Raw genomic sequence first — 27,896 nt, forward strand, 5'->3', positions numbered from 1 at the left:
TTTGTTTATATATATATATATAATTTATATATATATTTGGTTTTATTTATATATATTATTTATATAGAAATAAATATAATGTATATATATGTTTCCACAGGGGTGTTATATATATATTTGTTTGGTTTTATATATATATATTTGATTTTATTTATGTATATTATTTATATAGAAATAAATATAATGTATATATATTATTCCACAGGGGGTATATATATATATATTTGTTTTGTTTTATTTATATATATATTTTATATATATATATATTTTATATATATATATATATATATATGATTTTATTTATATATATTATTTATATAGAAATAAATATAATATATATATATTATTCCACAGGGGATATATATATATATATTTGTTTTGTTTTGTTTTATTTATATATATATATATATATATTTTATACATATATATTTGGTTTCATTTATTTATTATCTATTGGCTCATTTTGTTTATTTTTTAAATTAACTTTATTTCTTTGCTCCCCCTCCCCGTGCTGTTTGTTCAGCTCCAGCTGCACTTAAACACCGCCCTGTCGTTAATTCCTTAATGAACCGCTAATTAACGCTGCTTATCATTAATTACAGGCTTGTAACCAGGCCTGCAGCACCGCTCACCACACCCGGAGCTGATTCTTGCCAGGCAAGGGAGAGCAGGAAAACATAAGAAAAATAATTATCAAAAAAATATTGGGTATTTTTTTCCCCTCAGTAACTCTTTGTCCTGCACTAAAAATCGGTTTCAATCTCGTCCCAGGGGTCTGCCGTGGCTGATTTCGCTGCAGCCACACCAACATTCCAGCCTGGCCGAGCAGAAGAAAATTAATTGTGAATAAAAAGGGCAATGAAAGTGCTTAGAACATCTGAGAAATATAAAAGTAAAGGCTGGAGGGTTTCAATTAGAATGGAAGCAGAGCCCTGAGCAGGGAGCTGGAGCACCCAGCATCCCCAATCCTTGACAGAGAATTTCCCAGAGTGGGGACAGGCAAGTGTTGGAATCACAGAACTCCTGGAATCCCGGGATGGTTTGGGAGGGAAGGGACCCCCGAGCCCCCCCAGTGCCCCCCTGCCATGGCAGGGACACCTCCCACTGGCCCAGGCTGCTCCCAGCCCCAGGCTCCAGCCTGGCCTTGGCCACTGCCAGGGATCCAGGGGCAGCCACAGCTGCTTTTCCAGCCTTTCCCGTTCTGGGATTCCACGCTCCATCCCTCAGCATCTGCAGGGGGTGGGAGTCGGGGGTCTCCAGCTGTGGGACCTGCCCAGCCCCAGCTGTGCCCTCCCCAAACCGCTCCAGGCACGAGGGGACACGTCCAGGGACCCTGCGGGACACCGGGGACTGTCCCTGCCATGGCAGGGGGGCACCGGGGGGCTCGGGGGGTCCCAAACCACCCAAACCATCCCGGCATTCCCTCAGCTGCTGGGAATGTGCAAATCCCTCCTGGGAATGGGATGAGCTCAGGGAACAGCCCCAGGAATGGGAATGGGAATGGGAACGGGAATGGGAACGGGAATGGGAACGGGAATGGGAACGGGGATGGGAATGGGATGAGCTGGGAGTTCAGGGAACAGCCCCTGGGAATGGGAATGGGAATGGGAATGGGAATGGGAATGGGGGTGGGAATGGGGATGGGAATGGGAATGGGAATGGGAATGGGATGAGCTGGGAGTTCAGGGAGCAGCCCCCGGGAATGGGAATGGGAATGGGAATGGGAATGGGAATGGGAATGGGAATGGGAATGGGGGTGGGAATGGGAACGGGGATGGGAATGGGATGAGCTGGGAGTTCAGGGAACAGCCCCTGGGAATGGGAATGGGAATGGGAATGGGAATGGGAATGGGATTGGGGATGGGGATGGGGGTGGGAATGGTGATGGGAATGGGGATGGGAATGGGGGTGGGAATGGGAATGGGGGTGGGAATGGGAATGGGGGTGGGAATGGGGATGGGAATGGGGATGGGATGAGCTCAGGGAACAGCCCCCAGGAATGGGAATGGGAATGGGATGAGCTGGGAGTTCAGGGAGCAGCCCCTGGGAATGGGAATGGGAATGGGATAAGCTCGGAGTTCAAGGAGGATCCCCCGGGAATGGGATGAGCTCAGGGAGCAGTCCCAGGGAATGGGATGAGGTTGGAGCGCAGGGAGCATCCCTCAGGAATGGGAATGGCTGGAGTTCAGGGAGCAGCCCCTGGGAATGGGAATGGGAATGGGAATGGGATGAGGTTGGAGTTCAGGGAGCATCCCTCAGGAATGGGAATGGCTGGAGTTCAGGGAGCAGCCCCTGGGAATGGGAATGGGATGAGCTGGGAGCTCAGGGAGCAGCCCCTGGGAATGGGAATGATTGGAGTTCAGGGAGCAGCCCCAGGGAATGGGATGAGGTTGGAGTTCAGGGAACAGCCCCAGGGAATGGGAATGGGAATGGGAATGGGGATGGGAATGGGAATGGGGGTGGGAATGGGGATGGGAATGGGAATGGGGATGGGAATGGGGATGGGAATGGGATGAGCTCGGAGTTCAAGGAGCATCCCCCGGGAATGGGATGAGCTCAGGGAGCAGTCCCAGGGAATGGGATGAGGTTGGAGCGCAGGGAACAGCCCCAGGGAATGGGAATGGGAATGGGAATGGTTGGAGTTCAGGGAGCAGCCCCCAGGGAGAGGTCGTAGAACGCCTTGAGCCCCTCGGGGCTGTGCCGGGAGCGGCTCCGGGCCAGAACATCCCTGCGGAAATTCTCCCTCATCCAGCCGTAGGCCAGGCTGTGCAGGAAACCCTGCAGGGACACGCTCAGCGCCTGGGGGGACACGGGGACAGGCTCAGGGACACGGGGACAGGCTTAGGGACATGGGGACAGGCTTAGGGACACGGGGACAGGCTTAGGGACATGGGGACAGGCTCAGGGACACGGGGACAGAGGCTCAGGGACACGGGGACAGGATCAGGGACACGGGGACAGAGGCTCAGGGACACGGGACAGGCTCAGGGACACGGGGACAGGCTCAGGGACACGGGGACAGGCTCAGGGACACGGGGACAGGCTCAGGGACACGGGGACAGGCTCAGGGACACGGGACAGGCTCAGGGACACGGGACAGGCTCAGGGACACAGGACCCTGCAGGGACACGGGACAGGCTCAGGGACACAGGACCCTGCAGGGACACGGGACAGGCTCAGGGACACAGGACCCTGCAGGGACACGGGACAGGCTCAGGGACACGGGGACAGGCTCAGGGACACGGGACAGGCTCAGGGACACGGGACCCTGCAGGGACACGGGGACAGGCTCAGGGACTCGGGACAGGCTCAGGGACACGGGACAGGCTCAGGGACACGGGGACAGGCTCAGGGACACAGGACCCTGCAGGGACACGGGGACAGGCTCAGGGACACGGGGACAGAGGCTCAGGGACACGGGGACAGGCTCAGGGACACGGGGACAGGCTTAGGGACACGGGGACAGGCTCAGGGACACAGGACCCTGCAGGGACACGGGGACAGGATCAGGGACACGGGGACAGGCTCAGGGACACGGGGACAGGCTTAGGGACACGGGGACAGGCTTAGGGACACGGGGACAGAGGCTCAGGGACTCGGGACAGGCTCAGGGACACGGGACAGGCTCAGGGACACGGGACAGGCTCAGGGACTCGGGACAGGCTCAGGGACACAGGACAGGCTCAGGGACACGGGGACAGGCTCAGGGACACGGGGACAGGCTCAGGGACACGGGGCCGGGCTGGCACCGCACACCGGGCCCTTCCCTCCGGCTGTGGCCGATTAAAGCACATCCAGCGCCCGGGAAGGGCTGAAATCCCAACCCAAAACCAGTGGGAAGAGCCGGGCTGTGTCCAGGGCTGTGTCCTCAGCCTGCCCGGGGTGTCCCCAAGGGCTCCCCCGTGGGGTGGGGACAAATGTCCAGCCCTGGCAAAGGGGCTTTTACTCACTGTGGACACGTAGAGGACAAAGAGCGAGGCAGGGCTGATGCTGCTGAAGGAGAGGATGGTGAGGAGGAAGGCTGTGGGTGGGACACAAGGACATTTCTTGGTGGGACACCCCCGGTGTGACCCTGGGGGTTCAGGGAGCTGGGGACACCCCCGGTGTGACCCTGCAGGGCTGGGGACACCCCCGGTGTGACCCTGCGGGGCTGGGGACACCCCCGGTGTGACCCTGCGGGGTTCAGGGGCAGGGGGACACCCCCGGTGTGACCCTGCAGGGCTGGGGGGGCTGGGGACACCCCCGGTGTGACCCTGGGGGTTCAGGGGCAGGGGACACCCCCGGTGTGACCCTGCAGGGCTGGGGACACCCCCGGTGTGACCCTGGGGGTTCAGGGAGCTGGGGACATCCCCGGTGTGACCCTGGGGGGCTGGGGACACCCCCGGTGTGACCCTGCAGGGCTGGGGACACCCCCGGTGTGACCCTGGGGGTTCAGGGAGCTGGGGACATCCCCGGTGTGACCCTGGGGGGCTGGGGACACCCCCGGTGTGACCCTGCAGGGCTGGGGACATCCCCGGTGTGACCCTGGGGGGCTGGGGACACCCCCGGTGTGACCCTGGGGGTTCAGGGGCAGGGGGACACCCCCGGTGTGACCCTGGGGGTTCAGGGGCAGGGGGACACCCCCGGTGTGACCCTGCAGGGCTGGGGACACCCCCGGTGTGACCCTGGGGGTTCAGGGGCAGTGTGACCCCATCCCGGCCTTGCCTGGGGTCCAGCAGAGCAGGAACACCAGCTGGAAGCTCAGCGAGGCTTTGCTGCCGCTCCTGCCCCCGAATCCTCCGGTTCCGTCCGGGCCGAGCAGCGGCAGCGCCGCGTTCCCCCGGCACCGCAGCCGCACCCGCCGGTACAGGAGCTGCGGGCACCGGGGGTCAGCGGAGCGCTGGGGACCCCCGGTTCCTCCCCCAGGGCCGGGCTCTCACCGAGCAGCAGCCGAACACCAGCAGCAGGTACAGCAGGAAGATGATTTTCTCCTCCAGCCCCGCGTTCTTCCTCCCGCCGGACTGGGAGGCAACGGGAGATGAGCGGGGCCGGGGCAGCGACCCCCGGAGCCCTCGGAGTCCCCCGGAGCCTCCCGGAGCCCCCCGGAGCCCCTCGAAGCCCCCCGGAGCCCCCCGGAGCCCTCTGAGCCCCCCGGAGCTCTCTGAGCCCCCCGGAGCCCTCGGAGCCCCCCGGAGCCCCCCGGAGTCCCCCCGGAGTCCCCCAGAGCCCCCCGGAGTCCCCCAGAGCCCCCCGGAGCCCCCCGGAGCCCTCTGAGCCCCCCGGAGCCCTCGGAGCCCCCCGGAGCCCCCCGGAGTCCCCCAGAGTCCCCTAGAGTCCCCCGGAGTCCCCCGGAGCTCTCTGAGCCCCCCGGAGCACCCTGAACCCCCCCGGAGCCTCCCGGAGTCTCCCAGAGCCCCCCAGAGCCCCTCGAAGCCCCCCGGAGCCCCCCGGAGCCCCCTCGGAGTCCCCCAGAGTCCCCCGGAGCCCCCCGGAGCTCTCTGAGCCCACCGGAGCCCCTCTGAGCCCACCGGAGCCCCTCGGAGCCCACCGGAGCCCCCTGAGCCCCCCGGAGCTTTCTGAGCCCCCCGGAGCCCCTCGGAGCCCCCCTGAACCCCCCAGAGTCCCCCGGAACCCCCCGGAGCCCCCCGGAGCCCCCGGAGCCCCCCGGAGCTCTCTGAGCCCCCCGGAGCCCTCTGAGCCCCCCGGAACCCCCCAGAACCCCCCGGAGCCCCCCAGAACCCCCCGGAGTCCCCCGGAACCCCCCAGAACCCCCCGGAGCCCCCCAGAACCCCCCGGAGTCCCCCGGAGCCCCCCAGAGTCCCCCGGAGCCCCCCGGCCCCGCAGGGCGAACAGCGCCCACCTGGGAGCAGATGTCTCGGTTGGGGTGGATCAGGAGGAGGCAGCTGCAAGCACAGAGCGGTTCTGGTGGTCCCAGAGCCCCCCCCGTGTCCCGGGGGCTGCGGCGATGCCCGGGCGGGGCCGGAGGGGCCGTACCTGGAGCAGTAAAGGCTGAAGGTGGCGTTGGAGCCGGGCCGGGGCACCACGGGCGCGATGTCGGTGGCGGCGGAGCCTCGGGCGAGCAGCTGGGCCAGGAGGGTCAGCGCCGGCAGCAGCCTCGGGAGGGGAGGGATGTGAGTCCCGGGACCCCCGGGGGGAGCTCGGGGACCACGGCCGGGCCGATCCCGCGGGGGCTCCTACCAGGCCAGGACGGAGGGAATTCCCTGCCGGGCGCTCTCCAGGCAGCGGCTCCGCTCCTGCGGGAGAAGCGCCCTGAGCCGCGGCTGGAGCGGCGGCCGAGGCCGAGGGGAGCCTCGAATTCCCGGGAGAAGCGGCTGGAGCGGCGGCCGAGGCCGAGGGGAACCCCGAATTCCCGGGAGAAGGGGCTGCCCTGGATCGGCCCCGCTGCTCCCTGGCGGTTCCCGGGTGTTACCGGGCGAGGGGAGCCCCGAATTCCCGGGAGAAGCGGCTGGAGCGGCGGCCGAGGCCGAGGGGGGCCCCGAATTCCCGGGAGAAGGGGCTGCCCTGGATCTGCCGCTGCTCCCTGGCGGTTCCCGGGTGTTACCGGGCGAGGGGAGCCCCGAATTCCCGGGAGAAGGGGCTGTCCTGGACCTGCCCGTGGCTCCCTGGCGGTTCCCGGGTGTTACCGGGCGAGGCACGGACCTGCAGCGCTGCCGGGGGCCGGGCTCGCCCCCCGAGGACGGCGCGGTGCGATTCGTACGCGTAAACAACGAGCATGAGGAGCGAGACCGAGTAGGAGGTCTGGGAGAGGGAGAGAGGGAAAGGAACAGGGGATCCTGCTGGACCCAGCGCCGCCAGGGCACCGCCCGGCATCCCTCTGCCCCCCAGCCCCGCAGTCTGCCCCCCGACTCCCCCCGTTCCCCCTCCGTTCCCTCCCCGTGCTCCGCAGCCCGACACCCGCCGGCCCCCGGCAGACCTGTCCCCACCCCGAGGAGCGTCCCCAGGGCACCCCAGGGCACCCCAGGACACCTCAGGACACCCCAGGACACTCCGGGATACTCCAGGACACTCCAGGACACCCCAGAACACCCCAGGACACCTCAGGACACCCCAGGACACCCCCAGGGCACTCCGGGATACTCCAGGACATCCCAGGACACTCCAGGACACCCCAGGACACACCAGGACACTCCAGGACACCCCAGAACACCTCCAGGACACCTCAGGACACCCCAGGACACCTCCAGGACACCTCAGGACACCCCAGGACACCCCAGAACACCTCAGGACACTCCAGGACACCCCAGGACACCCCCAGGACACCCCAGGACACCCCCAGGACACTGCAGGACACTCCAGGACACCCCCAGGACACCTCAGGACACCCCAGGACACCCCAGGACACCTCCAGGACACCCCAGGACACCCCCAGGGCACTCCGGGATACCCCAGGACACTCCAGGACACCCCCAGGACACCCCAGAACACCCCAGGACACCCCAGGACACCCCCAGGACACACCAGGACACTCCAGGACACCTCAGGACACCTCAGGACACCCCAGGACACCCCAGGACACTCCAGGACACTCCAGAACACCTCAGGACACCCCCAGGACACCCCAGGATACCCCAGGACACCTCCAGGACACCCCAGAACACCCCAGGACACCTCAGGACACCCCAGGACACCCCAGGACACCTCAGGACACCCCAGAACACCCCAGGACACCCCAGAACACCTCCAGGACACCCCAGGACACCCCAGAACACCTCCAGGACACCTCAGGACACCCCAGGACACCTCCAGGACACCTCAGGACACCCCAGGACACACCAGGACACCCCAGGACACCTCAGGACACCCCAGGACACCCCAGGACACTCCAGGACACTCCAGGACACTCCAGAACACCTCAGGACACCCCAGGACACCTCAGGACACCCCAGGACACACCAGGACACCCCAGGACACCCCAGGACACCCCCAGGACACCCCAGGACACCCCCAGGGCACTCTGGGATACTCCAGGACACTCCAGGACACACCAGAACACACCAGAACACACCAGGACACCCCCAGGACACCCAAGGATACCCCAGGACACTCCAGGACACCCCAGAACACCCCAGAACACCTCAGGACACCCCCAGGACACCCCAGGACACCCCCAGGACACTGCAGGACACTCCAGGACACCCCAGAACACCTCCAGGACACCTCAGGACACCCCAGGACACCTCCAGGACACCTCAGGACACCCCAGGACACCCCAGAACACCCCAGGACACCCCCAGGACACCCCCAGGGCACTCCGGGATACTCCAGGACATCCCAGGACACCCCAGGACACACCAGGACACCCCAGGACACACCAGGACACCTCAGGACACCCCAGGACACCCCAGAACACCTCCAGGACACCCCCAGGGCACTCCGGGATACTCCAGGACACCCCAGGACACCCCCAGGACACCTCCAGGACACCTCAGGACACCCGCAGGACACGCAGACAGGTCCCCGCTGTCCCCGGCAGTGTCCCCGTACCGTGGTGAGCATCCGCCCGTAGGGACAGGCGGCGAAGGCGGGCACGGAGAGCGGGGCCGGCAGCAGCGGGATGGTTCCCGTGCCCAGCAGCGCGCTGGCACCCAGGAAATCTGCCAGGGCCAGGAGGAACAGGGGCCGCAGCTGGGGACGGGACACCGCGTTAGCTCTGCTGGCATCAGCCCCGACCCCCGGGAGCTGCCACCGCCCTTCCCAGGCTGCGCCCGGCGGCTCCCGGGGCCCGGGCCGGGTGCCGGTGCTGGGCATCCCGAACCTCCGGCTCCCCTCCGGGGCCTTAAAGCCGGTGTTGGCCCGGCTTTGATTCGAGCTTAGCTGGGGCCAGACCCAGCCCTGTGTCCCTGGGAGCCGGGGACACTCACCTGGACACGGCAGCATTGCCAGGAGCCGGTGGCACTCACCGGGATGTGACAGCGGTGACACTGCCAGGAGCCGATGGCACTCACCGGGATGTGACAGCGGTGACACTGCCAGGGGCTGGTGGCACTCACCAGGATGTGACAGGGGCTGGTGGCACTCACCAGGATGTGACAGGGGCTGGTGGCACTCACCGGGATGTGACAGCGGTGACACTGCCAGGGGCTGGTGGCACTCACCAGGATGTGACAGGGGCTGGTGGCACTCACCAGGATGTGACAGGGGCTGGTGGCACTCACCGGGATGTGACAGCGGTGACACTGCCAGGAGCCGGTGGCACTCACCGGGATGTGACAGCGGTGACACTGCCAGGGGCTGGTGGCACTCACCGGGATGTGACAGCAGTGACACTGCCAGGAGCCGATGGCACTCACCGGGATGTGACAGCAGTGACACTGCCAGGAGCCGGTGGCACTCACTGGGATGTGACAGCGGTGACACTGCCAGGGGCTGGTGGCACTCACCAGGATGTGACAGCAGTGACACTGCCAGGAGCCGGTGGCACTCACAGGGATGTGACAGCGGTGACACTGCCAGGAGCCGGTGGCACTCACAGGGATGTGCCAGGAGTTGGTGGCACTCACCAGGATGTGACAGGGGCTGGTGGCACTCACCGGGATGTGACAGGGGCTGGTGGCACTCACCAGGATGTGACAGGGGCTGGTGGCACTCACCGGGATGTGACAGGGGCTGGTGGCACTCACCGGGATGTGACAGCAGCGCCCCTGCCAGGAGGTGACCGCGAGGACGGCTCCGCTGCCCAGGAGGCTGGAGGGGACGCGGAGGGTGATGAATGTCCCGCAGAGCCACCCGCAGGTGCCAGCCCCGGCCGGGGGACGGGGACAGGACGCACCTGAGCAGCGCGGCCGGGAGGGTGACGCCCGTCAGCGCCAGGACCTGCGGGAGGCACGGAGGGAGCGGGGCCGCCCCGAGCCCACCCCGGGCACGGCCGGACTCCCTCCCGGGAACCGCAGCCAAGGCGTTCCCGTCGCTGCTGGGGGAATGGAGGGGCCGGGGCCGGCTCCTCAGCAGCCCCTCGGCGCTGGCTGCAGTGCTGGGCTTTCCCTGTCTCTTCCTCCCGGCTTTTCCCGCTGGGATCTCCTCCCACGTTTCCTGGGGCTGGGGAGAGCCGAGAAGCCGCGTCCCGGGCCCGGGACTCAGCCGGGAACAGCGGGGCCAGAGGAATCCCTGCTCGGCTGCCACCTCCCCTTGTGGTGGCCCTGGCCACCCTGGGCCGGTCCCAGCGCGCTGCCCCAAACCCCGCGTGGGGGGAGCTGCCCCGGGCAGGATTTGTTGGAATCCAGCGCTCAGCTGGAGCCTCTCCCGCTCCGCCTTTACCTGGATATCCGAGAGGGCCGGGGGCCGCTCCTGTTGTGCGCTGGCCATGGGCGGCGGACGGAGCCCGGAGCGACCCCGGCTGTCCCCGGCCGCAGCCCGGGATGGAAGGGATGGAAAGGGACGGAAGGGATGGAAGGGATGGAAGGGATGGAAGGGATGGAAGGGATGGAAAGGGATGGAAAGGGATGGAAGGGATGGAAAGGGATGGAAGGGATGGAAGGGATGGAAAGGGATGGAAGGGATGGAAAGGGATGGAAAGGGATGGAAGGGGTGGAAGGGGTGGAAAGGGATGGAAAGGGATGGAAGGGATGGAAGGGATGGAAAGGGATGGAAAGGGATGGAAGGGGTGGAAGGGATGGAAGGGATGGAAACGGATGGAAGGGATGGAAGGGACGGACAGAAGCGATGGAAGTGATGGAAGGAAGGGACAGAAAGGATGGAAGCGATGGAAAGGACAGACAGAAGCGATGGAAGGGACAGACAGAAGCGATGGAAGGGACAGACAGAAGCGATGGAAGGGACAGACAGAAGCGATGGAAGGGACAGACAGAAGCGATGGAAGGGACAGACAGAAGCGATGGAAGCAGCTCCCGCCGTGCCCGGGCTCGCTCCACGCCCAGCTCTGGGACGCGGCCGCGGCGCAGCCGGAGGAACCTGCCCGGCCGGGGCGGCAGGAGCTTCCCAGAGCTCCTGGAAGTTTTGTTTCCCACAACTGCCGGAGGTTTTGTTTCCCAGAGGAGCAGCCGGCGCCAGCCCCGCGGGCGGGGAGGGATCAGCCCCCGGCGCGGGAGAGCCCAAAGGAGCGCTCGGATGCCCCTGGGCACACCGGGAATGAGGGAACAGCGCCGGGAGAGCAGCCGGGAGCTCCTGGAGCTGCTCCAGGCCTGGAGCCCCTCAGTTCCCAGGGATCCAGCCTGGGAGAGCTGGGAATGTTCCCCTGGAGAAGGGAAAGCTCCTCTGCATTCACTCGGCTGCCACACCACGACTGCAGGTGCAGGAATGAACCGTTCCCGTTCTCACACTCCCAGAAACTTCAGGAAATCACGGGACTCAGCAATTGGGTGCTAATTTTAAACCCAAGGATGTTTCAATATCCAGCAAAAACCCCCAAGCAATCCCGTCCCCAGGAGCCACCAGAGCCCCCTCAAACAGGAATTTTGTGTTTATTCCAGGGATATTTGGCTGAAGGCAGAGGGAAGAGGGAGGGATGTGGGGGAGGCTCTGAGGGAAGGAGGGAGAGGGGCTGGAGGTGACGGTGACACGGAGCTGGGCACTCCTGGAGATGCTCCCCTGCAGCAGCTTCATCTTCCTCTGCCAGGAACAGACGGAGGCAGCGGGATGGATCCATGTCCTGCCTCAGCTGGATCCCACCTTATCCCTCCTTTTCCAGCTGGATCCCACCTCATCCCTCCTCTCCAAGCTGGATCCCACCTTATCCCTCCTTTTCCAGCTGGATCCCACCTCATCCCTCCTCTCCCAGCTGGATCCCACCTTATCCCTCCTTTTCCAGCTGGATCCCACCTCATCCCTCCTCTCCCAGCTGGATCCCACCTCATCCCTCCTCTCCCAGCTGGATCCCACCTCATCCCTCCTTTTCCAGCTGGATCCCACCTTATCCCTCCTTTTCCAGCTGGATCCCACACTGATTCCCTGCTCCCAGTTGGATCCCACACCGATTCCCTGATCCCTGCTGGATCCCACACCAATTCCCTGATCCCAGTTGGATCCCACACCAATTCCCTGATCCCTGCTGGATCCCACACCAATTCCCTGCTCCCAGTTGGATCCCACACCGATTCCCTGATCCCTGCTGGATCCCACACCGATTCCCTGATCCCAGTTGGATCCCACACCAATTCCCTGATCCCAGTTGGATCCCACACCAATTCCCTGATCCCAGTTGGATCCCACACCAATTCCCTGATCCCAGTTGGATCCCACACCGATTCCCTGATCCCAGTTGGATCCCACACCGATTCCCTGATCCCTGCTGGATCCCACACCGATTCCCTGATCCCACACCGATTCCCTGATCCCAGTTGGATCCCACACCGATTCCCTGATCCCACACCGATTCCCTGATCCCAGTTGGATCCCACACCGATTCCCTGCTCCCTGCTGGATCCCACACCGATTCCCTGATCCCACACCGATTCCCTGCTCCAAGTTGGATCCCACACCGATTCCCTGATCCCAGTTGGATCCCACACCGATTCCCTGATCCCTGCTGGATCCCACACCGATTCCCTGATCCCTGCTGGATCCCACACCAATTCCCTGATCCCAGTTGGATCCCACACCGATTCCCTGCTCCCTGCTGGATCCCACACCGATTCCCTGATCCCACACCGATTCCCTGATCCCAGTTGGATCCCACACCGATTCCCTGCTGGATCCCACACCAATTCCCTGCTCCCTGCTGGATCCCACACCGATTCCCTGCTCCCTGCTGGATCCCACACCGATTCCCTGCTCCCAGCTGTGCCCCCACGTTGTCCCACCACCCCTGGGATCCATTCCAGGTCGCTGCATCCCGCGGGAGCAGAGGGAGAGCAGGGATCCCTCCTCAGCCTGAGCAGCCACGGCGGGAGGAGGCTCCGTCTCCCTCTGGAGCTGTGGGAATGGCTCCAGGGAAAGAGCTGGAGCCATCCCTGCCATTCCAGAGGCTCCCCTTGATTCCAAACTGGGAGCAGGGACCGGGCTCTCCCCTGGCTGAGCCAGAAATTTCATCCTTGAGGAAAGTTTCAAACATTCCTGGGACAAACTCTCCCACTCCCACCCCGCTCCTCCCATCAGGGCAGCAGCTGGATCCCAGCGGGAACATCCCTGGCTGCAGCCCCAGGAAGGGCTCAGCTGTGTCCCCCTCCCAGCAGGGCAGAGCCCGGGACACGTTTTCCCTGAGGGTTTTTTTGGAGGAGAAATTGGCACCGAGGGCTGCGGTGGCCGCTGGAATCCAGGGGATTTGGCTGCTGACGGGACCAGGAACAGCCAAGGAGGGAAGGTGCAGCTCCCTGTCCCAGGATCCTTCCCGAGGCTCTCCAGGAGCTGCTCCCAAGCCTGCTCTTGGCTCGGCTCCAGGACACCCCGGGGGTTAATCCAGACCCATCCCCGTGTCTGGGCCCGGCTTTAGCAGCCAGGATTTAATTCCAATTGGAATTCCAGTTGGCAGGGAACAACACCCGGAGAGGCTCTGCCCCTGCAGAGGAGGCGGCTCTGGAGGATCCAGGGGAGCAGAGCTGGGAAGAGGCAAATCCAGGGATGCAGCAGAACATCCCAACCCATTTCAGGATGTCCTGGCTTCCTCCTTTCACCAATTCCCAAGAAATCAGGGAAGAACCTCAAGGTTCCTGAGCCCTGGCCAGGCTGTCACTGTCCCCAGGGTCCTGTCCCAGCCCAGCAGGAGCAGCCCCTTCCCCCCCAGATCAGCCAAACTCCCCTGGAACCTTCCAGAAGCAGGAGCAGGGCACTCATTTCAGCCTTTCCTCTGCTCCCAGCTCCCAGCCGGGGTCAGGCAGCTCAGATTCCCCCTCGGCAGAGCCCCATCCACAGGGAGATCCTGTCACTCCTGGAATCCCAGAGAGGATCCCTGGGAGGGAGGGAGGGAAGGGAAGGAAAGGAAGGGAAGGGAAGGGAAGAAGGAGGGAAGGAGGGAGGGAGGGAGGGAGGGAGGGAGGGAGGGAGGGAGGGAGGGAGGGAGGGAGGGAGGGAGGGAGGGAGGGAGGGAGGGAGGGAGGGAGGGAGGGAGGGAGGGAGGGAGGGAGGGGAGGGAGGGAGGGAGGGAGGGAGGGAGGGAGGGAGGGAGGGAGGGAGGGAGGGAGGGAGGGAGGGAGGGAGGGAGGGAGGGAGGGAGGGAGGGAGGGAGGGAGGGAGGGAGGGAGGGAGGGAGGGAGGGAGGGAGGGAGGGAGGGAGGGAGGGAGGGAGGGAGGGAGGGAGGGAGGGAGGGAGGGAGGGAGGGAGGGAGGGAGGAGGGAGGGAGGGAGGGAGGGAGGGAGGGAGGGAGGGAGGGAGGGAGGGAGGGAGGGAGGGAGGGAGGGAGGGAGGGAGGGAGGGAGGGAGGGAGGGAGGGAGGGAGGGAGGGAGGGAGGAAGGAAGGAAGGAAGGGAGGAAGGAAGGAAGGAAGGAAGGAAGGAAGGAAGGAAGGAAGGAAGGAAGGAAGGAAGGAAGGAAGGAAGGAAGGAAGGAAGGAAGGAAGGAAGGAAGGAAGGAAGGAAGGAAGGAAGGAAGGAAGGAAGGAAGGAAGGAAGGAAGGAAGGAAGGAAGGAAGGAAGGAAGGAAGGAAGGAAGGAAGGAAGGAAGGAAGGAAGGAAGGAAGGAAGGAAGGAAGGAAGGAAGGAAGGAAGGAAGGAAGGAAGGAAGGAAGGAAGGAAGGAGGGAAGGAGGGAAGGAAGGAAGGAAGGAAGGAAGGAAGGAGGAAGGAAGGAAGGAAGGAAGGAAGGAAGGAAGGAAGGAAGGAAGGAAGGAAGGAAGGAAGGAAGGAAGGAAGGAAGGAAGGAAGGAAGGAAGGAAGGAAGGAAGGAAGGAAGGAAGGAAGGAAGGAAGGAAGGAAGGAAGGAAGGAAGGAAGGAAGGAAGGAAGGAAGGAAGGAAGGAAGGAAGGAAGGAGAGAGAGCTGGAGCCCCTGGCTGAGTCTGCAGTTGCATCCACTGCTCAAATCTGGCTCTGGAAAAGAACCTGAGGGGGAAATGCCCAGGATTTCCTGCTCTGAGCCCCATCTTCCCGAGCCTTCCGTGGCCTGGTGCCTTTTTAGCTCCACCTAAAGTGCTTCCCACCTTCCCTTTCATCTCCCGAGTCACCAGCCTGGCTGGAGCTTGAAGATCCAAGTGAATTCCACTCGATCCCACGCCTGACAGGTAGGGATTGTTTTTAAATCACCTTTAGAACACCTCAGCACCTTCAATTCCACGGCTTTCAGATCGAGTCCCAACTCGGAGCGAATTCTCACCGCAGAGGCTTTGGGGCTGGAAAAGTTGGCACAATCCCACTGCAAAAACAGTGACTGGAGCCCAAATCCCGGAGAGCTCCTGGGAAGAGGTTTTGGGCAGTCCTCGGGAACGAGCTCTCACGGAAAACACAACCAACTGCAGCCCTCATCTCTTGCCGTGGAGCCACCAGGAGCCGTGTGCCGAGCTCTTGGCGATGCTCAGCTTCTCCTCGGGGCTGAAGTGCAGGATGGCCAGGATGGCGGTGAGCGTCTGCTGCCGGCCCCGCGCGTCCGGCAGCGTCAGGAAGCGGTACACCACGTTCTTCAGGTACTCCAGGTTGGCCCCTTCCCTGCTCTTATCCCGGCAATTCTTCTGGATCTCTGCCCGCAGCGCCTCCACCTCCTGGCGGTGCTTGTCCTCCTCGGCCAGGGCCCTGCCCTGGAGCTGGTGCAGCTGCACCTCCAGCCGGTGCTTGTGCTTGCGCAGCGCCGCGATCTCCACCTCCTTGCGCGCCAGCTGCTCCGCGTACAGGAAGAAGGTGGGCTCGGAGCCCGAGCAGGGCTGCAGCTCCTGCGGGAGGATCTCCGAGGAATCCCGGCCGGGAACGTCCCCGGAGGCGCCGTCGCGGGAGCTCTTGGGGCCGTGGGGCAGCGCCAGGGCGCGGAGCTGCTCCAGCTCCCGGTCCTTCTCGGCCAGCACGGCCAGCGCCCGGTCCCGCTGCTTGTGCATCTCCTCCTCCAGGCGCAGCGCCCGCTCCCGGAACTGCAGCTGGCAGCGCTCCAGCTCCTGCCGGTGCAGCTGCTGCAGCTGCGCCAGCTCCTGCCTCTTGGCCTCCAGCTCCTGCCGGTGCCGCTCCTGCGCCTCGTCCGCGGCCAGCTGCAGCAGCACGTGCTTGTCCCGGAGCTCCGCCAGCTGCTCCCGCGCCTCCTCCAGCTCCTTGGCCAGGCCCACGTCCTTGCTGGCCTTGCTCTTGAGCACCTGCTGCGCCCTCACCTTGTAGCGCTCAAACTCCTCCTTGAGCTGCCTCAGCTCCTGCTGGCAGTGCCCGCCCGCGGCCTTGTCCCCGTCCCCGCTGCCCGGGGCCGGCTCCGGTGGCTCCGGTGGCTCCGGCGGCTCCTGCGGCTCCTCCGGCTCCTCCGGCTCCGGCCCCGCCGGGCCCTTCCCGGCCGCCGCCTGCAGGAGCATCCGCAGCTTCTCCATCTTCTCCTTGAGCACGGACACGTCCAGGGTGGTCTCCTCCACGGCCACCTCGCCCAGGGAGCGGCTGGAGGCGGCGATGGCCAAGGTTTTGTTCTCCAGGTCCAGCTGCACCAGGCGGTCCTTGAGCCTCTGGATGGTGCCCTGGTCCCTCTGCTTGGCCCTCTCGTAGGTGCCCAGCAGCTCGGACACCTGCGCCACCTGCGCCTCCAGCTCGGCCACGCGCTGCTCCTCCCGCTGCGAGCGCTGCCGCAGCTGCTCCTCGGCCTGCGCTGTCTGCAGGGACACGGCGGGGTGAGGGCAGCGCGGGGGACAGCTGGGGGACAGCTGGGGGACAGCTGAGGGACAGCTGGGGGACAGCTGGGGTCACACCCGGGGTTACATCTGGGTCACAGCTGGGGTCACACCTGGGACACAGCTGGGGTTATACCTGGGGTTATACCCAGGGTAACAGCTGTGTCACAGCTGGGATCACAGCTGGGGTCACACCTGGGGTCACACCTGGGCCCTGCTCTGCTCCAGACAAGGGGCCCTCCCCACCCCGGGAATCCTGCCTGAGACACCTCCCTGCCCTGGCTTTTTGGGGATTTGTGTGTTTAAAATCATGGAATGGTTTGGGATAGAAGGGACCCCCGAGCCCCCCCAGTGCCCCCCTGCCATGGCAGGGACACCTCCCACTGGCCCAGGCTGCTCCCAGCCCCAGGCTCCAGCCTGGCCTTGGCCACTGCCAGGGATCCAGGGGCAGCCACAGCTGCTCTGGGCCATTTATTTCAAACCTCCTGGAATCTGAGGCACTGGGAAGGGGAATTTGTCCCACTCCAGCCTCACTCCTTGGGTACATCCCACCTACAGCTGTTCCCCAGGACTGTCACCCCATCAATCCGAGCCAGGACGCTTTGGACTCCAACAGAGAGCGGGAGAGGGAATTTGGCTCCTCCAGCCCCAAACCCCACCCCAGTCCCTGGACACCGCCCTCACTCCCAGCCAGGAATCACCTTCTTCATCTCCTGCACCAGCTGCAGCTGGAAGTGGTTCTTGAGGGCGGCCATCTCCTCCTGCAGCTCCTGGATGCGTGGGTCGGCTTTGCCGTTCTCCTCCCGCAGGCCCTGCAGCTCCTGCCGGAGCTCCTCCAGCTCCCGGCTCAGCTGCCGCTCGTGGTGGCCCTGGGCTCGCTCGGTGGCCCCGGAGCCGCCGGCCAGCGCCTCCCGGGCTTGCTGCAGCTGCAGCTCCGCGGCGCGCCGCGCCTCGCGCTCCGAGCGCAGCAGCTCCTGCAGCTCGCGCAGCATCAGCCCGTGGTCGCCCTGCTCGCGCTCGCGCTCGCGCTGCTGCTCGGCCAGCCGCCCGCGGGTCTGGGCCAGCTGCTCCTGCAGCTCCGCGTCCCTGCCGGCCGCCTCCCGCAGCTCCCGCCTCATCTGCAGCCGCTCCGCCCGGTACGACGCCTCGGAGCGCGACTTCTCCCTCGTCAGCGTGGCCAGCGCGGCCGTCAGCGTGGCCAGCTGGGCCTGCAGCTGCCGCGGGCGCCGCTCCGGCTCGCCGGGACACGGTTCCCCGCTCTCGGAGCCGCTCGCGTCCTCCGCTCCCCGGGACGGGGCGGCCGCGGGTTTCTCCTCCTCGGTGTCCGGCCCCGCCGCGTCCTCACCCCACGACCCTGCGGGCGGTGACACCGCCGGGTTCTCCTCGGGGGACGCGGACAGAGCCTTCAGGCTGGCTTCCAGCGCTTCCTTCTCCTTCAGGAGGCTCTTGTAGGCGAGGACGACGTCCTTGAGGCGCGCCTGGAAGCGCTGGAGCTGCTGTTTCTGCGTCTCGATGGTCTCCAGCAGCTCCTTCCTGCTGGGGCCGCCCCCGAAGTTCATCCCGAACTTCTCCATGCTGGGGGGAACCGGGGGAGAGGGAGGAGGAGGAGAGGAACCTTGGGGATGGGCACGGGGAATCGGCCTGGGCACACCGGGACGGCAAATGGGCAGCAGACAGCATAAACATCACAAACAAATATCATAAATGTCACAAAAAATAATAAAAATCACAAACAAATATCATAAACAGCATAAACATCACAAACAAATATCATAAACATCACAAAAAATAACAAAAATCACAAACAAATATCATAAACACCATAAACATCACAAACAAATATCATAAACATCACAAACATCATAAACATCACAAACAAACATCATAAACATCACAAACAAATATCATAAACATCACAAAAAATAACAAAAATCACAAACAAATATCATAAACATCACAAAAAATAACAAAAATCACAAACAAATATCATAAACATCACAAAAAATAACAAAAATCACAAACAAATATCATAAACACCATAAACATCATAAACATCACAAACAAATATCATAAACATCACAAAAAATAACAAAAATCACAAACAAATATCATAAACAGCATAAACATCACAAACAAATATCATAAACATCACAAACATCATAAACATCACAAACAAACATAAACATCACAAAAAATAACAAAAATCACAAACAAATATCATAAACACCATAAACAAATATCATAAACATCACAAACAAATATCATAAACATCACAAACATCACAAACCAACATCATAAACATCAGGAAAATCAACAAAAATAACAAAAATCAAACATCAGAAACATCAGAAACATCACAAACAAATATCATAAATATCACAAAAAATAACAAAAATCACAAAAATCAAACATCCCAAAAATCACAAACCCGGTCCCACCCTCCTGAACCCCCATCCTGACTCCCACCCTGACCCCCAAAATTCCCACCCTGCCCCCAAAACACCCACCCTGACCCCACAATTCCCATCCTGACCCCAAAATTCCCACCCTGACCCCAAAACTCCCACCCTGACCCCAAAACTCCCACCCTGATCCCCCAAAACTCCCACCCTGACCCCAAAACTCCCACCCTGACCCCAAAACTCCCATCCTGACCCCAAAATTCCCATCCTGATCCCAAAACTCCCACCCTGACCCCAAAACTCCCACCCTGATCCCAAAACTCCCACCCTGACCCCAAAATTCCCATCCTGATCCCCAAACTCCCACCCTGACCCCCAAACTCCCACCCTGACCCCCAAACTCCCACCCTGACCCCCAAAACTCCCACCCTGACCCCCCAAAACTCCCACCCTGACCCCCAAACTCCCACCCTGACCCCCAAAACTCCCACCCTGACCCCAAAACTCCCACCCTGACCCCAAAACTCCCACCCTGACCCCAAAACTCCCACCCTGACCCCAAAACTCCCATCCTGACCCCCCAAACTCCCACCCTGACCCCCCAAACTCCCACCCTGACCCCCAAAATTCCCACCCTGACCCCAAAACTCCCACCCTGACCCCAAAACTCCCATCCTGACCCCAAAACTCCCACCCTGACCCCAAAACTCCCATCCTGACCCCAAAACTCCCATCCTGACCCCCCAAACTCCCACCCTGACCCCAAAACTCCCATCCTGACCCCATATCTTCCACCCTGGCCCCCAAAAAACTCCCATCCTGACCCCAAAACTCCCACCCTGACCCCAAAACTCCCACCCTGACCCCAAAACTCCCACCCTGACCCCAAAACTCCCACCCTGACCCCAAAACTCCACTCCACTCCAACCCCCCCAGACACCTCCCAGACCCCCTGGCCCCCCCTCTGTCCCCCCCTCAGGACCCCCCTGGCCCCCACCCTGACCCCCCCAGGACCACCCTGACCCCCTCAGGACCCCCTCGGACCCCCACCCTGACCCCCCCAGGACCCCTCTGACCCCCTCAGGACCCCCCTGACCCCCACCACCCTGACCCCCCCAGGACCCATCTGACCCCCTCAGGACCCCCTGACCCCCACCCTGACCCCCTCAGGACACCCCTGACCCCCTCAGGACCCCCTTGGCCCCCACCCTGACCCCCCCAGGACCCCTCTGTCCCCCCTCAGGACCACCCTGGCCCCCTCAGGACCCCCTGACCCCCTCAGGACCACCCTGACCCCCTCAGGACCACCCTGACCCCCACCCTGACCCCCTCAGGACACCCCTGACCCCCTCAGGACCCCTCTGACCCTCAGGACCCATCTGACACCCCCTCAGGACCACCCTGACCCCCCCCTGGCCCCCTCAGGAGCCCCATCGACACCCCCTCAGGACCACCCTGAGCCCCATCGACACCCCCTCAGGACCACCCTGACTCCCCCCCCGATCCCTCCGCTCCCCCGGTCCCCCCCGGTCCCCCCCGGTCCCCCCCGGTCCCCCCCGGTCCCCCTCACCTCCGGCCGGTTCCGCCGCGCGGCCACTTCCGCCGGAAGCTGCCGGTAGGGGCGGGGCAATGGCTCTGTCACGGGGGCGGGGCCACGCACCATATAAGGCGATGTGTGGGCGTGGCTAAAGGGCTGCTCAGCGATGTGGGCGTGGTTTTGCCCGTGAGGGGCGTGGCCTCAGCGCTCGGAGTGGGCGTGGTCTCTGCGCTGAATGCGTGGTCTGAGTGAGGGGGCGTGGCCATAGTTATGGGCGTGGCCAATTGGAGGGGCGGGGCTTTTGGCCCGGTCAGCACGGCGGGGACAGCCCGGTGGTCCCGTGTCCCCCCCCGGGAGTGCCGAGTGTCCCCCGTGTCCCCCCCTTGTACCCCCCATACCCCCTCCGTGTCCCCCCAGTGTCCCCCCCGTGTCCCCCCCTTGTCCCCCCAGTGTCCCCCCGTGTCCCCCCCGTGTCCCCCCCGTGTCCCCCCCGTGTCCCCCCCGTGTCCCCAGTGTCCCCCCCGTGTCCCCAGTGTCCCCCCGTGTCCCCAGTGTCCCCCCCGTGTCCCCCGTGTCCCCCCCGTGTCCCCCGTGTCCCCCCGTGTCCCCCCCGTGTCCCCCCGTGTCCCCCCCGTGTCCCCCCCGTGTCCCCCCCGTGTCCCCCCCGTGTCCCCCCGTGTCCCCCCCGTGTCCCCCCGTGTCCCCCCGTGTCCCCCGTGTCTCCCCGTGTCTCCCCGTGTCCCCCCCATGTACCCCCCATACCCCCCCCGTGTCCCCCCGTGTCCCCCCCCGTGTCCCCCCCGTGTCCCCCCGTGTCCCCCCCGTGTCTCCCCGTGTCCCCCCCGTGTACCCCCCATACCCCCCCCGTGTCCCCCCGTGTCCCCCCGTGTCCCCCCCGTGTCCCCCCGTGTCCCCCCCGTGTCCCCAGTGTCCCCCCGTGTCCCCCGTGTCCCCCCCGTTGTCCCCCCCGTGTCCCCCCCGTGTCCCCCCGTGTCCCCCCGTGTCCCCCGTGTCCCAGTGTCCCCCCCGTGTCCCCCGTGTCCCCCCCCCGTGTCCCCCCCGTGTGTCCCCCCCGTGTCCCCCCGTGTCCCCCCGTGTCCCCCCCGTGTCCCCCCGTGTCCCCCCGTGTCCCCCCCGTGTCCCCAGTGTCCCCCCGTGTCCCCCCGTGTCCCCCCGTGTCCCCCGTGTCCCCCCGTGTCCCCCCGTGTACCCCCCATACCCCCCCCGTGTCCCCCCCGTGTCCCCCCGTGTCCCCAGTGTCCCCCCCGTGTCCCCCGTGTCCCCCCCTTGTCCCCCCCCGTGTCCCCCCCGTGTCCCCCCGTGTCCCCCCGTGTCCCCCCCGTGTCCCCCCCCGTGTCCCCCCGTGTCCCCGTGTCCCCCCGTGTCCCCTCCGTGTCCCCCCGTGTCCCCAGTGTCCCCCTCGTGTCCCCCCGTGTCCCCCCCGTGTCCCCCCGTGTCCCCCCGTGTCCCCCCCGGGTCCCCCCCGTGTCCCCAGTGTCCCCCCAGGGTGTCTCCATGCCATCCTGCGGTGTTTGCGGTGTCCCCGCCGGGGTCGGGCGGGCGGTGTCGCGGCCCCTCCGGTGCTGTCCCCTCCCCGCTGCGGGGCTCGGTCCCCTCCGGGAGGAGCCCCCCGCTCTTCCGAACCCTCGGGAGAACCGTGGGGAGGAGCGGGACAGCCCCGGCACTGCCACCCCAGCCGGGCGCTGTCCCCGCTGTCCCCGGCGGGAGGGACCCGGGGCTGCTCCTGCTGCGGCCGGAATGCCCCAAACCGCCGGGATACAGAAAATTCCAGCGGAGCCGTTCTGGAGCGGGTCTGGAGCGGGTCTGGAGCGGGTCTGGAGCGGGTCTGGAGCCGTTCTGGAGCCGTTCTGGTGCCGTTCTGGTGCCGCCGAGTCTGGCTCTGCCAGGGGCTGCGGCCAACAAAATTCCAACCTCCACAAAGACCCCGGGACAAAACTTTGGCACCTGTTTGTACATCCTGAGCCACGAAGAGACAAATTTGGTTCTAAATTAAATAAAAATCTCTTTCATTAATTAGCATCGGTCGCCTGCTGGTTATTGAATTCTTCCTTGGGCAGGGACACCTCCCCCTGTCCCAGGCTCCAGCCTGGCCTTGGCCACTGCCAGGGATCCAGGGGCAGCCACAGCTGCTCTGGCAATTCCAGCCCAGCCAGCAATTCCCAATTCCCAATTCCCAACATCCAGCCCTGTCCTCTGGCACTGGGAGCCATTCCCTGGCTCCTGGCCCTGCAGCCCTGTCCCAGTCCCTCTGCAGCTCTCCTGGAGCCCCTTCAGGCCCTGCAGGGGCTCTGAGCTCTCCCTGGACCCTTCTCCTCTCCAGGGGAACATTCCCAGCTCTCCTGGAGCCCCTTCAGGCCCTGGAACGTTCTGGAAGCTCTCCCTGGACCCTTCTCCTCTCCAGGGGAACATTCCCAGCTCTCCTGGAGCCCCTTCAGGCCCTGGAACGTTCTGGAAGCTCTCCCTGGACCCTTCTCCTCTCCAGGGGAACATTCCCAGCTCTCCTGGAGCCCCTTCAGGCCCTGGAACGTTCTGGAAGCTCTCCCTGGACCCTTCTCCTCTCCAGGGGAACATTCCCAGCTCTCACCCCCAGCCCCACCAGGTCCCTGTCCCGGGGCTGCTCCAGGCTCGTGCCCAGCCCGGTGCCCGGAGGTTCTGCCCGGTCTCAGCCCGTGCTGGTGCTCTGGGCAGCAGCCTCACAACGTTCCACATCTCTGTGACACCGAGCTGTCCCTGTGTCCCTGGAACCGGCCCCTGTGTGACATCAGCCCGGCCCGGGGCCACCAGAGGTGACAGCTCCGCTCCGCCTCTGCCACCTGCGCTGGCACCGATGGCTCTGCTGGCCCTGCTCGTCCTGCTGGCCCTGGCCCGGCCCGTGGGGGGCACGTGGGACACCTGCAGGTCGGTGGCCCCGGGGGCTCGGGGACACTCGGGGCTGTCCTGGCACGGATGAGCCCCTCGGGGGTCCCTGTCCCCGCTGTCCCCGCTGTCCCCGCTGTCCCCGCTGTCCCCGCTGTCCCCGCTGTCCCCGCTGTCCCCGAGCAGGGCACCGATGGCTTTGTGCTTCCAGAGGGACCTGCGGGCTCCGGCCCTTGGCTTCCGACCACAGCTCTGCTGCTGGCACCTCCCGGTTCGTGGGTGGCACCGGGGTCCCCCCGGGGTCCTGGCCCGGCATCGCCAGCGTCCAGGCCACCTGGGCGAACGGCACGTGGCACATGTGCACCGGTGTCCTCCTCAGCTCCCAGTGGGTCCTCACGGTCGCACACTGCTTCGCCAGGGGCGGGTAAGAAACAGCAGGGACAGAGGTGTCCCCAGAGCACAGACAGGTGCCCAGGTGACAGCACCACGTGCCACTTTCATCCCGCCTCTTTCCTCTCTGCTTCCCTGTCCGCCTTGGGAAGCAGAAGGCAGGGAAATGCTGGGCCACTGCCAGCCCGTGGCTCCGCTCGCTGTCACCCCTGTCTCCATCCGCTCTCTAGGGACATCTCCACGTGGGAGGTGGTGTTGGGGGCCACAGACCTGAGCCAGCCGGGCCCCGAGGCTGCGGTGAGACACATCCAGAGGCTCCTGGTACACCGGCACTACGTGCCTGCCACGGCGAGGAATGACATCGCCCTGCTGGAGCTGGAGCAGCCCGTGGAGTGCAGCGACTACATCCAGCTGGGCTGCGTGCCCGACGCCTCGCTCAGGGTCTCGGAGCTGAAATCCTGCTACATCGCCGGCTGGAACTTTGCCAGAGGTGAGTTCCCATGCAGGATGTGCGCCCTGAGGGAGAGCTGGGCATGCCAGGGACACAGGCTGGGCACCCTGGGGACGTGGAGTGGCCACAGACAGAGTCCAGCTGCGGGATGGCAGCAGGGCCGGGGCTCGGAGCAGCCCGGGCTGGGGGAAGTCTGCCCAGGCCCCGGCGAGAGCGGGGAAAGGGATGAGCTGGAAGGTCCCTTCTCAGCCAAACAATTCCTGCTGGCCCCGAGAAGCCTCTGCAGAGATGGGTCCGGCTCCTCCCCGCACCAACAGCTGGGACACAGCTGGACAGCATCGCTCCGTGGGGAAGGGGCAGAGCCCCGGGGAAGGGGCAGAGCCGGGCCCGGGGAAGGGGAGGGAACGGGTCCCGAGCTGCTGGGGGCTCATTCCCACGGTTCCGGGATCAGGAATGGTTCTGCAGGAGTCCAAGGTCCACCTCATGGACACGGAGCTCTGCAACAGCAGCCACTGGTACTCGGGGGCCGTTCATGCTGACAACCTGTGTGCTGGGTACCCGCAGGGTGGCATCGACACCTGCCAGGTAGGAGCCCCCACACGCAGCCCAGCCTGTCCTGTGTGAGCCCCAAAAATACAGATGTGACCCCGGAACATCTGTCCTCCACACATCTGGGACCCACCTGCAGAGATGGGAGAGCCCCCGACCTGCTCCCAGCCCAGGGCCTGGAGGCTCTGGACCCTGAGCTGAACCTTCCCAGGCTGGGAATGCAGACCTGGCAGAGGCTGGGAGAGAGGAGCAAACCCTGGGATGGGAGAGAGGAGAAAACCCTGGGGATGGGAGAGAGGAGATAACCCTGGGGATGGGAGAGAGGAGATAACCCTGGGGATGGGAGAGAGGAGCAAACCCTGGGATGGGAGAGAGGAGAAAACCCTGGGATGGGAGAGAGGAGCCAACCCTGGGATGGGAGAGAGGAGCAAACCCTGGGATGGGAGAGAGGAGAAAAGCCTGGGATGGGAGAGAGGAGCCAGCCCTGGGATGGGAGAGAGGAGCCAGCCCTGGGGATGGGAGAGAGGAGCAAACCCTGGGGATGGGAGAGAGGAGAAACCCTGGGGATGGGAGAGAGGAGCCAACCCTGGGATGGGAGAGAGGAGAAAACCCTGGGATGGGAGAGAGGAGCCAACCCTGGGATGGGAGAGAGGAGCAAACCCTGGGATGGGAGAGAGGAGATAACCCTGGGGATGGGAGAGAGGAGAAACCCTGGGGATGGGAGAGAGGAGAAAACCCTGGGGATGGGAGAGAGGAGCCAGCCCTGGGGATGGCAGCAGCCCACCACAGCCTCTGAGCCTTCTCTCCTGGCACAGGGGGACAGTGGGAATCCTCTCATCTGCAAGGACAACAGAGCCGACTACTTCTGGCTTGTGGGAATGAACAGCTGGGGAAAAGGCTGTGACAGAGCCAGGCACCCCGGGGTCTACACCTCCACTCAGCACTTCTACAACTGGATCCTGCTCCAGACGGGCCTGAGCCCAGCTGACATATCCGGTCCAGCACCAGAGCTGAACTGCACCCCGACTCGTGAGCCAGAGGTCACCTCGACTTCTGCTGAGACCCCGATACCGGAGCCGGAACCAGAGCCGGAACCAGAGCCAGAACCAGAGCCAGAGCCAGAGCCAGTGCCAGAGCCTGAACCAGAGCCAGAACCAGAGCCAGAGCCAGTGCCAGAGCCGGAACCAGTGCCAGTGCCAGAGCCAACACTAGAGTCAGAGCCGGAACCAGAACTGGAACCAGAGTCAGAACCAGAGCTGGAACCAGAGCCAGAGCCAGAGCCGGAACCAGAGCTGGTGCCAGAGCCGGAACCAGAGCCAGAGCCAGAGCCGGAACCAGAGCTGGTGCCAGAGCCAACGCCAGTGCCAGTGCCAGAGCCAGAGCCAGAGCCAGTGCCAGAGCCAGAGCCAGAGCCAGTGCCAGAGCCAACGCCAGTGCCAGTGCCAGAGCCAGAGCCAGAGCCAGAGCCAGTGCCAGAGCCAACACTAGAGTCAGAGCCAGAGCCAGTGCCAGTGCCAGAGCCAACACTAGTGTCAGAGCTGGAACCAGAACTGGAACCAGAGCCAGAGCTGGAACCAGAGTCAGAACCAGAGCTGGTGCCAGAGCCAACGCCAGTGCCAGTGCCAGAGCCAGTGCCAGTGCCAGAGCCAACACTAGAGTCAGAGCTGGAACCAGAACTGGAACCAGAGCCAGAGCTGGTGCCAGAGCCAGTGCCAGTGCCAGAGCCGACGCTAGTGCCAGTGCCAGAGCCAGAGCTGGAACCAGTGCCAGAGCCAGAGCTGGAACCAGAGCCAGTGCCAGTGCCAGAGCCAACTCTAGTGCCAATGCCAGAACCAGAGGAGGAACCACAGCCAGAGCCAGAGCCAGAGCCGGCCCCGGAGGCAGAGCCGGCCCCGGAGGCAGAGCCGGTACCAGAGCCAGAGCCGGCCCCGGAGGCAGAGCCGGTACCAGAGCCAGAGCCGGCCCCGGAGGCAGAGCCGGTACCAGAGCCAGAGCCGGCCCCGGAGGCAGACGTGGCCCCGGAGCCCGAGGAGCCGGTGCCGACACGGGAAGCGGACCGGCTTCTGCTCATCTCGGTGCCGTACCGGAGCCTGCTGAAGTTCTGTGACCTGCTCAGGAATTTCCTGCGGTTCCTGAGGGAGCAGCTGGGCTGAGCCGGAGGATGAGCAGAGCCGCTCGTGGCTGCTCCGTGCCGGAGCCGCGCCCGCGGGGCCCGAGGCTGGCGCAGCGCCCGGGGCCGCTCCGGCGCCCCCCGCCCTCCCCCGCGCCCACCCCACGCTGGAGCCGAGTTTGTTGTTGAAATAACGCTGCTCGTGCTGCCCGTTCACCGCGGTCTCGGCGCGATTCGGCCTCCCGGGCAGGGCAGGGAGGGGCCGGGCCGGGAGCCGGGAGGGGAACGAGCGGGGCCGGCCCCGGCGGGCGAGGAGACGAGCGCGGAGCCGGGGAGGAGCGGGGAAAGCGCTTTAATGCCGGAGCGGCCCGGGAGCGGAGCGGCTCCAGCCGGGAGCCCCGCGGGCCCGAGGGACGCGGAGGTGCGGGAGGTGCCACCCTGAGCTGCCGCCGCCACCCGGGGCCGTCCCCTCTGTCGGCAGCTGCGGCCTCGGGGGCTGCCGGGACCCCCATCCCGTTCCCCCGTGCGCATTTGGGATCCCGGCCCCCGGGACATCCCCTCTGCTCCCGCGGGGTCGCTGCTCCAAAGAGCTGTCCTGGCTCTGGACGAGGCGCTGCAGCCCCGGGGCACCCCCGGGACGAGTCCGGGACCCCGCATTCCGCGATCCGCCCGTGCCTGGAGGTGCTTCGGGCTGGCCCGGCCGTGCTGGCCCGGCTGCCAGCGGAGCTCGCCCTTCACGGGTATCCTCAAGGCTCGGCGCTGCCGGGACCCCCGTCCTGCCGGGACCCCTCGAGCCGTGGGGGCGGGCGGGGGGTTCGGGGGGCTCGGGGGGCTCGGGGGGTTCGGGGGGCTCGGAGGGCTCGGGGGGTTCGGGGGGCTCAGGGGGTTTGAGGGGCTCGGGGTACTCGGGGGG

General features: G+C 64.4%; 3 protein-coding genes across 5 annotated transcripts; 1 reads left to right on the forward strand and 2 right to left on the reverse strand.

The window, feature by feature from the left end:
• Window positions 1–2,643: 2,643 nt before the first annotated feature.
• Window positions 2,644–10,302, reverse strand: LOC148184388 (uncharacterized). Its single transcript, XM_088055714.1, has 11 exons — window positions 9,770–10,302; window positions 9,531–9,684; window positions 8,485–8,814; window positions 6,640–6,738; window positions 6,178–6,233; window positions 5,974–6,093; window positions 5,840–5,882; window positions 4,920–5,000; window positions 4,705–4,852; window positions 3,951–4,021; window positions 2,644–2,799 (listed from the first exon to the last, which is right to left on the reverse strand). The coding sequence occupies exons 1-11, from the start codon at window positions 10,300–10,302 to the stop codon at window positions 2,644–2,646; spliced, it is 1,791 nt and encodes a 596-aa protein (XP_087911840.1).
• A 1,099-nt stretch (window positions 10,303–11,401) lies between these two features.
• GCC1 (GRIP and coiled-coil domain containing 1) lies at window positions 11,402–20,689 on the reverse strand. 3 transcript variants are annotated; one of them, XR_015772493.1, is made up of 4 exons: window positions 20,640–20,679; window positions 17,369–18,308; window positions 15,127–16,649; window positions 11,402–11,565 (listed from the first exon to the last, which is right to left on the reverse strand). XR_015772493.1 is itself a non-coding variant. In XM_005533868.3 (3 exons), the coding sequence occupies exons 2-3, from the start codon at window positions 18,239–18,241 to the stop codon at window positions 15,342–15,344; spliced, it is 2,181 nt and encodes a 726-aa protein (XP_005533925.2). In that variant the 5' UTR covers window position 18,242; window positions 20,640–20,689; the 3' UTR covers window positions 14,800–15,341. The 3 variants fall into 3 exon arrangements, 2 of the variants coding, with proteins under 2 accessions (XP_005533925.2, XP_014117830.2); XM_005533868.3 differs by lacking the exon at window positions 11,402–11,565 and having other exon boundaries at window positions 14,800–16,649; window positions 17,369–18,242; window positions 20,640–20,689; XM_014262355.2 differs by lacking the exon at window positions 11,402–11,565 and having other exon boundaries at window positions 14,800–16,649.
• Window positions 20,690–23,451: 2,762 nt separating this feature from the next.
• On the forward strand, window positions 23,452–27,026 carry LOC102104135 (acrosin-like). Its single transcript, XM_088055715.1, has 7 exons — window positions 23,452–23,525; window positions 23,695–23,907; window positions 24,104–24,363; window positions 24,776–24,909; window positions 25,689–26,000; window positions 26,130–26,402; window positions 26,814–27,026. Exons 1-7 carry the CDS (start codon window positions 23,455–23,457, stop codon window positions 27,024–27,026), a joined length of 1,476 nt encoding a protein of 491 aa, XP_087911841.1. The 5' UTR covers window positions 23,452–23,454.
• Window positions 27,027–27,896: the final 870 nt, after the last annotated feature.

Source organism: Pseudopodoces humilis, chromosome 5 (genome assembly GCF_049639895.1).
Source record: "Pseudopodoces humilis isolate 2021_Gansu_Grassland_sample_001 chromosome 5, ASM4963989v1, whole genome shotgun sequence".
Lineage (NCBI taxonomy): Eukaryota > Metazoa > Chordata > Aves > Passeriformes > Paridae > Pseudopodoces > Pseudopodoces humilis.